The sequence below is a fragment of the Elephantulus edwardii genome, unplaced genomic scaffold (assembly GCF_000299155.1).
Source record: "Elephantulus edwardii isolate Elephantulus edwardi_28Jun2011 unplaced genomic scaffold, EleEdw1.0 scaffold00015, whole genome shotgun sequence".
Taxonomy (NCBI): Eukaryota; Metazoa; Chordata; class Mammalia; order Macroscelidea; family Macroscelididae; genus Elephantulus; species Elephantulus edwardii.
Genome location: NW_006399765.1, coordinates 852,031 through 865,486, shown reverse-complemented (window position 1 = coordinate 865,486; position 13,456 = coordinate 852,031). Strand labels below are relative to the sequence as shown.

The following is a 13,456-nucleotide window of genomic DNA, read 5'->3' as shown; positions in this document are numbered from 1 at the left end:
AATGATGACGTTGTATGTATCCATTAGACATAATATTTTTTTGTGTGTGTACTGTCAAATCGGAACTGTCTGGTATAGAAGGAGACTGCCCCTCCTTCTCCAGCAGAGTATCTGGTGGATTCCAACTGCTCTACTCTCAGATTGCAGTGCAGCTTCTTGCCACTAGGCCACCAGAGCTCCCTTAGACATAATATTCTTTAAAAATTAGAATTCATTAATATGAATAATGGCATCAAATCCTTAAGTATGATAAAGAATAGAAGAAATATTCCCAAAATTATAAGGATAAAGAGTTTATCTTTTATGATCCCATTTCTATAGAAAAAAAATGTCTATAGAAAGACATTAAGATTATTACAAACAGTGATAGTAGGGATCTCAGAATAGGATATCTTCAGGTTAATTCCCCACTCCCCAGTTGTTCATATGAACACTGGTGGCCTAGTGACAAGAAGCTGCGCTGCAATCTCGGAGGCATGCAATTCGAATCCACCAGCTGCCCCGTGGGAGAAGGATGGACAATCTCCTGTGTAATGAACTGCCTCTGAAAATGTGCCGAAGGGTCAGCTAAGGGTCGGTTCTCACTTGGCAATACACAACAATTTTTTTATATGTTCCAACTGTTCTAAAGTGAGCAAATTTTAGAAACATAATTTATAAAATCCCAATTGGTAACAAGATTTAATTAATAAATGGTAGAGTTAGGATACATGTTTAGGACCTCTTGATTTCGTGGTCTGCTAACCCAAAGACACAAGGTTGGAATCCACATCTGCTCCAAAGTGGAAAGATGGGTACTCTAATCCTGGCCTCTGAAAACCCATAAAAGGGTCAGATAGGAATCAGTTCTGATTCAGTGGCACATCATAATAACAAGATGACATACTAAAAAAATTTCAGTGCTTTTGAATCAGCAAGAAAAAAATAGAGAAGAACCATTTGCTTTCTTTAAAACACACTGCTATCAGGGTGATTTTGACCCATTGCAGCTCTCTAGGATAAAGCAGAACAGGTCCTGAGGCTTTCAAGGGTTGTCAATCTTTATGAGCTGAATGCCTCACCTTTATAGCAATTACAAGCTTATGGGTTCAACCTGCCAGCCTTTTAGTGGGCACACAGATGCCTAATGCCACAAGATCTCGTGATTTCCTTTAAGTCTGTGCCAAATTATTCAGGTACATGTGCACCTACCGGGATTCTCCTTCATCCTCGACATGTTCACAATAAACAGAGTTGAGAGCACTGACTCTTTTATAATCTTGAGGGGTCAGATATAAATACTTGTATCCCTGTGAAACACAAATAGTTTTAACTCATTATTTGTCATTATAACAAAGCAACAAGATACAGTAAAGAATGAATAATGTAACCTGTTCCAAAGCTATCTTTAAATTGCTCTCCCATTTCTATTTAATTGAAGACCAGATGAGCTGTGGGATGATTATCAAGGATATCATCCATGAAGAAAGCAAAAGGTCATTACAAAGACAGATAAGGAAGAAAAGGCCAAAATGATGTCAGTAGAGACTCTGATTATTGCTCTAGAATGGTGAGAAGCCAAAACAAAGAAGGGAGGAAGTTTAAGAGTTGAATGGAAAAAAAAAAAAAAGAGTTGAACGGAAGATTTCAGAGGGCAGCTCATGAAGAAGACAGAGCAAACTATCACAAAATGTACAAAGAACCGGAGTCAGAAAATGAAAAAGGAAGAATTTTCTCAATATTTTTCAAGATAAAGGAACTGAAGAACAAATTCAAGCCTCAAGATGCAATACTTCAATACTTAGAGACGCTATGATAAAACAGCTATAAGATACCATCTCATCCCAGTCAGAATAGCAAAATTCAACAGAACAGCAAACAACAAATGCTGGTAAGGCAGTGGAGAAACTGAAACCCTTATTCACTGTTGGTGGGAGTGAAAAATGGTACAACCACTATGGAAGGCACTATGGCACTTTTTCAGAAAGTTGAAAATAGAAATACCATTTGAACCAACAATTCCACTACTGGGAATATACCCTAAAGAAACCAGAACTGCCACCCAAGCAGATATATACACACTCATGTTTATTGCTGTGTTGTTCATAATACCAAAGGGATGGAAAAAACTCAAGTGCCCACCAACAAACGAATGGATAGAGAAGCTGTTGTATATTCACACAATGAAATACTATGCAGCTCTGAAAATACTATGCACCACTGAAAAACAAGGAAATTGTGAAATGTACAAAATGAGTGACCGTGGAGGACATTCTGCTGAGTGAAATACCTCAGTCACAAAAGGACAAGTACTGCACAATGCTACTGTTGTAAAACAGGACTGACATCATGGTTAAGGGGAAACTAAGAAAAGGGGGGATAAATAATGTACACTGCATGGAAACCGATGAGGGAAAGAGCTGCTTAAAAGGAATATACGATTAAGTATTATCTGTATACAAAACAGAGGGTGCAGGAAAGATAGTAATTATAACAATTAACATATGCTTGACTTTGGAATTCAGCCTGAAATGAAGGTAAAGATCCAGGAAAATGACAGGAAATTGGTAGGACCAATAGCTGTAGTTTCTTAAGAGTGTTGGATTTGGGGTACTAGAGGGAGAATTGGAAACACAGAATGAAGAAGTGGGAGGGAAAAGGGATGCTTCAAATTGGGACTATAAGAAAGAAGAGATTGAAGTTGTGTGGAAAAGACAACTGTAAGAGCAGAGGAAGTCAAGGTCCAAAGGGTCAATTTACCGCAAGGATAGTTTTCTATGATTATAGCATTCACCAAGAATTATAATGAGACTAGTAGTACTGGACACTGTAGCAGTGAACTGGGAACTAAAACATGTCAAGAATGAGAGGAAGTAACCAAAAACTTTGATAAGCAACAGTGGTGTAGCAGGAGCTTTGAAGCTGGGAGTATTCAGGGAGAAGGGCTGGAACAGGGTCTGGAAGCAGCAAAGATGACATTCCACTTGGAGAATTTGTGCTATAAGGAAAAAAACAAATCAAAGGGAGTTCTGGTGGCCTAGTGTCAAGAAGCTGCGCTGTAATCTCAAAGGTTCACAGTTCAAATCCACCAGATGCTCCGCTGGACAAGGAGGGGAAATCTCCGCCTATGCCTATCAGATCTGATTCAAAAGTATACAAGAAAGAAAAAAAAAAGGAAAAGGGAAAATTAGAAAAAAAAATCAGTCATTACTTAACAGAGCTGTTGGGGAAGTAGAGTTCTTAGGAAAGAAGCAGGTTAAAAGTAGGACAAGAAGGCTGAAGAATAATCACAGAAGCTGAGCAGGTGAGGGATTTTGCTGGGAACTGACTATAAATTCCAGAAGGCACAATGAAAGGGTGTATTTCTGGATTAATACAGCCTCTTATAAATGCATACCTACTATTTCATCTAGAATGCTAAAGGGCAGATAACCAAAAAAATCAGCAATATGTTTTCAAAGCTGGAGGAAAAACAAGGTGAACACATTGAGAGAGAATTTCTCTCAGAAGCCAGGCAATTCCTTGTTAAAGAATTTTCAGACGCTGCACTGCAATCCCAGAGGTGTGCGGTTCAAATCCACCAGATGCTTTGCTGGAAAAGGAGGAACAATCTCCTCGTGTACCAGTCAAATCTGATTTGACAGTACACACACACACACACACACACACACACACACACAAATAATAATAAAAAAAATTTTTTTCTAATTTTTAATTGTATTTTATTTTCACTTTAAGTGCTAACTTTTGAACTTATCTCCCGTATCATTTTTCTACATTTCTACACACACACACACACACACACACACACACACACGAGAGTAATCATGAATCTCTGAAGTATTTGCTTTTCCTCTAGTCTGTACCTTGTAAGGATCTTCGGGATCCACCCAGGCCACATGAAACATATGACGAATTTCCTCGGCTAGGCCAATTCTTGCTCCACTGTTGGCTGCTACGTAGATACGGGGGATACCTTCTGCTCTGGCAAGCTCAGAAGCTCTGAGAAACAGCAAATCCTCCTGGGGTCCAAAGGACCCAATTCGGTGTGTGATGTCATTGCCAATAACAATGATATCTCGGCCTTCTGGATACTCAGGACTTTTAAGGGTCATTTTCCAAGCTACCATACCAATCTGCAAAGGCATAAACAAAAATATACAAGTTTCTTATATGCAATACCTTTCCTAATTTCCCAGGTTCTCTGAAAGCACCAAACCATATACAGTGACAAACCCTTCATGTAAACAGCCAAGTTTTCCATGAGAAATCAGAAACAAGATTCCCCCCCCCCCAATACTTCTCTAGATTATACTGAGAACAGCTAGTATACTATGTATCTCAACTCCTCCTTTGAGCTAGTCAAATATGATAAACCAATGAAATGCTATTGAGTTAAATCCAATTCATAGTGACTGTACAGGATAACTGCCCTCCAGGGTTGGCACAGGATAGGACAAGGTTCAGATTCGTTGTTCAGAGGATCACTATGAGTTGTATTCGACAGCTCCTAACAACAGCACAGGGTTTTCTAAAGCAGTACATCTTTACAGGAGTTCTCCTTTGAATGGCCGGGTTGAACCCCAAACCTCTGGCCTTTCAGTTGGTAGCCCCATTCTTAGCCCACATCACCAAAAGGAATTCAAGGTTTGTTTGGGAATATGCCATTATGTCAGTACTTACACCAAGAGCTCCTATTTTTATACCACCTCCACTAAAACATTTTCATCTTTTGTAAGATTTCTTCTAAGAAAAAATTATGATGTTAAGAGGGGAACAGAAAGAGGATGTTGTGGCTTTAAAAACAAAAACAAAAACAAAAACAAACAAACCCAACTTGTGACCTTTCAATTACCCTGCAGTGTTTCGTAGGAATAGAAATAGTCTTGATGGGTTTGCTTTAGGCTATCTTCCCTGTCTGCAAGAATTTCCCTATAGCTCAATGTTGCATCCTTTGAGCATTTCTTGATGCTTTCTTCCAGCACTACAAACCCAAGGATGCAAGGAAATAATCTCTTGCAGAGGTATGATTTATGTAAATCTCTGTCCTTGGTTCAGCAGTATGTGTCCACCCAAAATATAAATAAATAAAATAAAGGCAATCATATTCTTTTCCCAGTTCCACCCTTACAGGTCTTTCTTCTTTTAATCCCCTTCTATCTGAATTCTAGCAAAGCACACCATTGTGGGTTAACCACAGGGGTTAAGTGCTCTAGTGCTAACTGAAATGTTGATGCTTTAACCCTTCCCAATGTCTCCACAGGAGAAAAATGTGTATCATTCTGCTTCTATAAAGATTTACAGCCCTGGAAATAGTACGGCATGGTTCTACTCTGTCCTATAGGATTAGTAGGAGTTAGAATCAACGCCTCAGCAATGGACTTCGTTTTGGATATGACAAGTAGCCAGTCCTTCTGCTTTCTTACTCACTAGTTTCATTTCTTTTCTATTCATTTGCACACCAGTTTTTCACATCTGTCTGCTCTTTCCCCTATACCTGGATGTAAAATATTACTTAATGCTTTACATTCTCTTCCCCACCACCCTCTTTCTTCCTTCTCTTCCACGCATTCCCAATGACAAAACCTACTCGATGAGTATTCCTGGTCTTACCTAATGGAGCCCAGCCACATCTGCAGCCTTGGCCCCTCGTCCCAGGCTGCTGCATATCACCTCATTGGGGAGCTGGCCATCAGGAAGGGCCATTAACAGATGTAAATAGCAGCATCCCGGGGAAAGCCACATGCATTGCCCAGACTCAACCGGGCCAGTGATCATAAGCTCTGAGTACACATTTCTCAATCCAATTGCACATCCAGTGTAATCAGGCTGGTTGAAGCTTTCCACACAGCTATTTGTGATTCGCAGCATTAAAGAAATATATATAGGAAACATCCAGAGATAAATATAAGCTATTTAATACATCATACTATTGCCCAAAACAAATCAAAACAGATACAATGCACGGAAAAAAAAAACTTCAATCACCTTCTGAGAAGAGATATTATTCTATCTGCTTATTAAAGACACAGAAAGGAAGAAAAAACAGATAATAAAAACGCACAGAGAGCAACTCCAAGTTTTAGAATGATTTTGGTTGTGGCTTTTAAGAATCTAGTTAATATACTGTCTTCCCTGTCTGGGAAGGAATAGTTAACTGCCTTCTCATGTACATCTCTTTTGTTTTTCAGGAAGAGAAAGCTATTTCCTTACTACTTTCCTCTAAATGTATTTGTAGTTAGGAAGATTGGGTTTTCCACCAAATTTTATGATATATTAACCTTAACTATGTTAGATAAGCTTAGAAATAAGCCCTGAAGAATCTACTTCAGCGTTTGTGTGCTAATGTAAACACTGTGACTAGGCGGTGCGGGGCAGGCAAATAATACTCTTATCTTTCGCTATTACCTGGAGACTCTGTGTCACTTGGGCAGTCAGTTTAGCAATTGGCCAGGTCATTATGCTTGCAATATTGACTTCTAATTAGGTGTCAACACAGCAGCACCAGGAACATACTACTCTTTATCAATGTCTTTCCAAATGTATTCATAATTGACACCTTCCCTAAAATGTACATTACAGAGTAAGAGCATTATCCCTGTCTTAGGAGACCAAGATTCCTGGTGGAAGAAATTAAGTTCTGAGTGAACACAATGAACAAATATCTGAGAAAGCATCTATTATGGAATTTACATTAAAATTTAAATTTCACTGCTAATAAAAAAAAATAGGGAATATAATGGTGAACATAGGCTTTGGTGTCAACAAAGTTGAATCCAAAATCAGGCTTTTATTGCTTACTAATTGTATGATTCTGGGGAAATTATTTAACTTTATTTCGCTTCAGTGTCTCCACATTAAAAAAAAATAAGGACATAATACCTATGGGTTTGATGAAGCTTAAGAAACTATTCTGAGCAGGAATCTAGTATATTCATTTCAACATACAAAGTTTGCCCTTTTTGACAATTTCCAATTTCATTTGGAAGAGAAAGAGACCCTGAATCAGCAAAGCAGTCCTTAAAAAGAGAAGGTAGGAAGCATCTCACTCCCAGACTTCAAATCCTATTTCACTGCCGTGGTGGTCAAGACAGCATGGTACTGGTACAATGACAGACACATAGATCAATGGAATAGAACTGAGAAGCCAGAAATCTATGGTCAACCTACGATTTTTGACAAAGAGATGAAATCAGTTAAGTGCGGAAACGACAGGCTTTTTAACAAATGGTGTTGGCAAAATTGGAAAACTATCTGCAGAAAATTCAAGGAAGACCCACACCTCACCCCATATACAAAAACTAACTCAAAGCGGATCAAAGAACCTAGGACTAAAACCAAGGACTATAAACTTCATCAGAGAAAAGCTTGGAAAAACTCAAGAAGCCATAACCCACAACATGAACATTCTTCCAAGCATCCTGAAAAACCTACAACCAGGAGGGGATAAAATAAATGAATGGGACCTTCTAAGAATCAAATCCCTATGCACATCCAAAAACTTCAGAAAGGTAAAAATGAAAGCCACAGACTGGGAAAGAATATTTGGTAATGACATGTCTGATAAGAGACTGATCTAGAATTTATAGACTACTCGAGCGCCACAGTAAGATAAAAGTAAACAACACAATCACAAAATGGGCACAGGATATGAACAGACACTTCCCCAAAGAGGACATTCTGATGGCAAACAAACACATAAAGAAATGTTCAAAATCCTTAGCTCTGAGAGAGATGTAAATCAAAACAACTATGAGATACCATCTCACCCCAATAACAATAGCAAAATTCAACAGAGCAGGAAACAACAAATGCTGGTAAGGTAGTGGAGAAACTGGAACCCTTATTCACTGTTGGTGGGAGTGTAAAATGGTGCAACCACTATGGAAGGCAGTATGGCGCTTTCTCAAAAAGTTGGAAATAGAAATACCATTTGACCCAGCAATTCCACTACGGGGTATAAACTCTAAACAAACCAGATATATGCACACCCATGTTTATTGCTGCATTGTTCACAATAGCAAAAAGATGGAGGAAACAGACCAAGTGCCCGTCCACAAACGAATCGCTAGGAAACTGGTATATTCACACAATGGAATATTATACAGCATTGAAAAACAAAGAACTCCTGAAATAGTATACAAAATGGGTGACCCTGGAGGACATTATGCTGAGTGAAATATCTTAGTCACAAAAGGGCAAATACTGCATAATGCCACTCTTATAAAGCAGAACTGACATCGGGATTGGGGGGAAACAAGAAAAGAGGAATAAATAATGTATACTGTATTGCAACAGATGAGGGGGGAAACTGCTTAAAAGGAATATGTGATTAGGTATTATTTGCATGACAACAGTCCAGAGTAAGAGCAGCATAGTAAAGTGGACTGGGACGGGGCTAATTGTACAACAATGAAAGAATTTTCGTTTTCAAAGAAAAGAGCAAACTGGGCAGGGGTGGGTAGGTAGGGAGGAAATTGTACAACAATGAATGAATTTAAATCCAAGTTCTCTATAAACTTTCATTAAAATCTCAATTTAGAAAAGGGGGAAAAGATTTACAGTATGAGAAGACAAGAAGGACTAAGAAGGGTAGAAGAACTAATGAAAATGAGAATCACAGGGACGAAATGGGTAGAGTGCAGTTACATGTGCATCAATCACATACTGCCAAAGATTTTTTTTAGCTTGCCATCTCTAATTATTTTAATCACCTCCTTCAGTTATTAGCATTATTCCTATGTATAACATGTTGTTGTCTAGTAGACTTACGATTCATAGCAACCCTATTAGCTAATGTCATAATCATTTCATTTGGTTAAAGGAATACTTTGTAAATGATTAGCATCAAAGACTAGGAGCACTGTACATGATTGATCTCTGAAAGCCACAAATTAACAATTTTAAACATTATTTTATGTTAAAATAAATAATTTGTCAGACATCTATTATATATTTGCCTTACTATACTAGATGTTGAGACAAATACTGACAGTGGTTAAGAGTTTAAACTGGGGAGTCAGTTTGTTACTAGCTATATGAATGACCTCAACAAGTCATTTTACCTCTTACAGGCTCAGTTTTTCCAATTATAAAATGGTATATAGTACCATTCTGGAAAGATTGTTATAAGGAATAATACATTAGGTATAAAATGGTATATAGTACCATTCTGGAAAGATTGTTATAAGGAATAATACATTAGGCCAATACACAGCCAGATAATATAAAGCTCTCAAATCTTTAAGATTGGTCTATACCTATAAATGAATAGGACTGTATTTGGTGTGGATTACATCTTAACATCAAGAAGGAAAAAAAAAGGTTTTCACCACTGGGCCAATAGACAACAACATAATGGATAAACAAAGGATTGAAATAGTTAATGATTTCATCTTACTTGGCTCAACAACCAACACACCTGGTTCCAGCAGTCAGGAGATCAGGAGACATAATGTATTGGACAAGATGGCTGTCAGGGACCTTTCCAAAATACTGAAGTACAATGAAGTCAGTTTGAAAACTAAGGTGTGTGTCTGATTCAGGTCATGGTATTTTCAGTCATTTAGTATGCATCTGAGAGCTGGAAAACGATAAGGATTAAAGAAGAATGAATGCTTCTGAGTTGTGGTGTTGGAGAACAATGACAATCTCAAAAGAACAAACAGGTATGTCTTGGAAAAAGTGCAGCCAGAGTGCTCCTCAGAGGCAAAGGTGGTAAAGCTTCATCTCTCGTACTTTGAACATTTGTTAGGAGAGCCTAGTCCTTGCAAAGGGATACCATGTTTGGAAAGAGAAGACCTCGACCAAGATGAATTAACACAGTGACTGCAACAACAGGCTTAAGCGTGTCAAAGATGATGAGGATGGTACAAGATAGAACATGGTTCAGGTCTATTATCCATAGGGTCACACTATGAATCATACTTGACTTAATAGCACCTAAAGAAAACATGCAATATTAAAGAATAAAAAAGAATTTACCACATATTATATAGCATAAATGAACCTGAAGGTTATTATGGTAAGTCAAGAAAGTCAGACACAAAAGGACAAATATAGTTTGAGTCCGATTATAAAAAAGCTAAGGAAACATGTACAAAGAGAATGAACATTCTTTGATGGTTCTGAGAAGGAGAGATGAGGAGAGGAAGATGAAGGAAACATAATCATTAGTCAAACAGTAAGTTGGGTGAAAAGCAAGGCTATAGAAAATAACAGGTGATTAGCATAATATCACTAAAGAACAGGAAGACATGGAGAGCTGCACAAGAGTTACAGACAGAAGGCCACTACACACACATCCCTATAGAACCAGTAAGAGCAAACATAAACTACAAGGGGATACTAACGGAGACAGACAGACAAGACAGACAGATATGGGCAAGTGAAAGCAACTAGTCATGATCATGCATACGTTTGGAACAAGATGAATAGTTCAACATGAGTTTCTTTATGTGCTGCACAAATATTTATGAAGATAGAGCCAATAGACGGGAGCACTGCATGATTAACCATAACCAAAGAGTCTTGAAGATCTGTGCCTCATGGAGCCTTATGATCATAGACTCAGGGGACACGGAGGTCAGCGGGCATAATAAAGTCCACAGGGACAATGTTCTACATCATTGCTGTTAGGTGTCATGGCATCAGTTATGACCCATAGTGACCCTATGAACAACAGATATGAACACTGCCCTGTCCTGTACCATTCTTATCATCTCTATTATACTAGAGTCCATTGTTATAGAGGGTCTTCCTCTATTTCGCTGGCCCTCCACCTTTCCAAGCATGATGTCCTTTCCCAAGGATTAACCCCTCCTAACATGTCCAAAATATATGAAGCTTCACCATCCTTGCCTCCAAGGAGTACCCAGCTTAACTTTCTCTAAGACATATTGTTTGCTTTGCCGGCAGTCCATGAGATACTCAGTACTCATTTCCAGCATCACAACTCAAAGGATCAATAATTCTTCTGTCTTCTTTAGTCACTGTCCAACTTTCAGATGCATAACAAGTAATTGAAAAGACCATCACTTGAATCAGATGCATGTTAGTCTTTAAACTGACATCATTGTTCCTTAACACCTTACAAAGGTTCTTGACAGCAGATTTACCCAATACAGTATGTCTTTTGATTTCTTGACTACTGGGGCCAAGGGTGTTGATTGTGGAACCAAATAAGATAAAAACACTGACAACTTCAATCTTCTTTCATTTATCATGATGTTACCTACTGGCACAGTGGTGAAGATTTTTGTCTCTTGATGTTAAGATATAACCCATATCTGGCATACAGTAAGTGCTTAGTAAAGATTATGACTATACTATATACACATTAAAAAAAAATCCTATCAAAGATACAACTGGAAAAAAGACATATAGGAAAATGGGATGGTAATTCTTAGAATGAGATGATTATATTGTATATTCTTTTTTTTATTTTAAAAATGTATGTGAATATGACTCTGATAGCTTTAAAATTTTACAAATTAAAAATAACTGAGATGATAAGGGTGATATCAAAATATGGAAATGGACAGGCGGTGATGACTGTTACACAACATGATGAGTATAATTAAAGTCACGGAATTATCTGGTGTTAAAATATTTTGAAATGACATATGTTTTGTTCCACTTATAAAAATATTTACCTTAAATTTAAAACTAACAAAAATCTGAGCAAAGAAGACTATCCAATGCCTCTTCACATGGTATATGGGAATTTAAATTGTTATATATGACGTGCATGTTTATTATATGTGAAGTATATGCTTGAATAGTATCATAAAATATTTGTTGAGAAAAATCATCTAACCTGTTTCTATATTTTAGATAAATTTTAGTCATACTTCAGATTACATCTATGTAAAATTAAAAAAGATATAATCAGCACTAACCTTAAAATGAGAAGACTATTAACACGACTCTTAGTTTGTCAGTACCATCACTGCAATTTTTTGCAAGAAGTCCTCTGTTACTGATGTGGTAGAATGTAAACATATGTATATATAGCTTTATACAATATTAATATCCCTACCTGAGAAGTAACTGCTTCAGTGTTTTTCTGGTCTGATGGTTAAATACATATTTATATTTTTTAAGTCAATATTTGTACTATAGACAAGAACAGTGCCTATCAGCTAAATACATATTTAGGACTGTACCACATGTATTACAAACATGTACTAAAATCGAAAGCTTATATTTATACAGAGCCTTTCATCTTGAAGGGGACTAAAGAGCTTTACAAACATATGTACATAACGGAACATTTGCACTGATAGGCAAGGTATCAATTCACACACTCCTCTATTTTTTCCAGAGTCCTGGGTAGAAACACATGGTGTCAACAGATGTAGATCTGTAACAGCTGCAGAGACATGTAACACAATAATCCAAGTTGTGATCCACAGTCACTAAAAGGCAGCTTTCGGCTTGACAACAACTACAGCTCTCTCCAAGTATTAAAGCACTGTGGCCATTTCCAGTGTTGCGTTTTTAAATTCTTTTCTACCAAGCCCAACTAATCACTTGACAAAATTGAATTTGATACTAGAAATGGTTTCTGAATGCAAAATCAGATTTTCTGTCAAATGATGAAAATTAGGTTACACACACATACACACATACCCCTTCCCCTGCCCTTGTTCCCCTGCCCTTGTTAAGATGGGTAAAAAAAAAAAGGGGTCACAACATTTAGGAAAAATAGTTCAAAATATTCTAAGAATAGCTTTGTCTCAGAGGATTGGGACATTATTTCAGAAGACATATCCCTCCCTTTCCTTTTTAATTAGGACACTGTTAGTTATCCAGTCAAAGTGCTTTATAGAAATGGATCTATCTATATCATATATACAACTGAGATTTTTATATTGAAAACTGTGCAAAAGCATACATAAATGTGGCAGTGTGATTAGGAATGTGACATTCATTGATTTCATCTAAGCTTTGTATATTAACTAAAAAATGTCAATCAAAGGATATCCCATCATTGAGTCCTCTAGTTTTCCCTTTTCTCTCCCTCCAGTTATGTACATATGTTTTATCTGACAGACAATGATAGTGGAGGATTAAGGTTCAAATTAGGACTACTAGAGGAAGCCAGAAAAGAAAATGCAAGTTTCTAATTTAATGAGCCTTAGCCTCAAGTTTGTTTTGGTACTTCCAAAGCGCCTTCTTCCCTGACTACCGCCTCACTAAGTCACTGACTAGCATGGTCCTAGGAACCTAATGCATATTTTCATTAAATTTTATATGTTTTTTATATTAGAACCTCAGATTATCAGGTCTCCTAGGTTTATGGTTATCAATCTAAAATAATATCCTTAAACAAGAAAGAAAAGGAAAGGCAATAAAAAGTGCTACATAAGCTGAATGAGCTGAGGCTAGAAATAAATTTATTTTCCCAACAGAATTTGTAAGGAATGCAGTGGTTAACTGGTTGGTTGGTTGTTAGCCACAAGTTTGAACCTAC

General features: G+C 37.3%; 1 protein-coding gene across 1 annotated transcript in view; it reads right to left on the bottom strand.

Annotated features, from left to right (window-relative positions):
* Positions 1–13,456, bottom strand: part of ACACA (acetyl-CoA carboxylase alpha) — a 277,380-nt gene that overhangs the window by 72,936 nt on the left and 190,988 nt on the right. Inside the window, exons 42-43 of the mRNA XM_006881383.1 lie at positions 3,846–4,115; positions 1,192–1,289 (exon numbers count right to left, since the gene is read on the bottom strand). Of these exons, the coding sequence (XP_006881445.1) occupies positions 1,192–1,289; positions 3,846–4,115 (368 nt within the window). The remainder of the gene's footprint in view (positions 1–1,191; positions 1,290–3,845; positions 4,116–13,456) is intronic.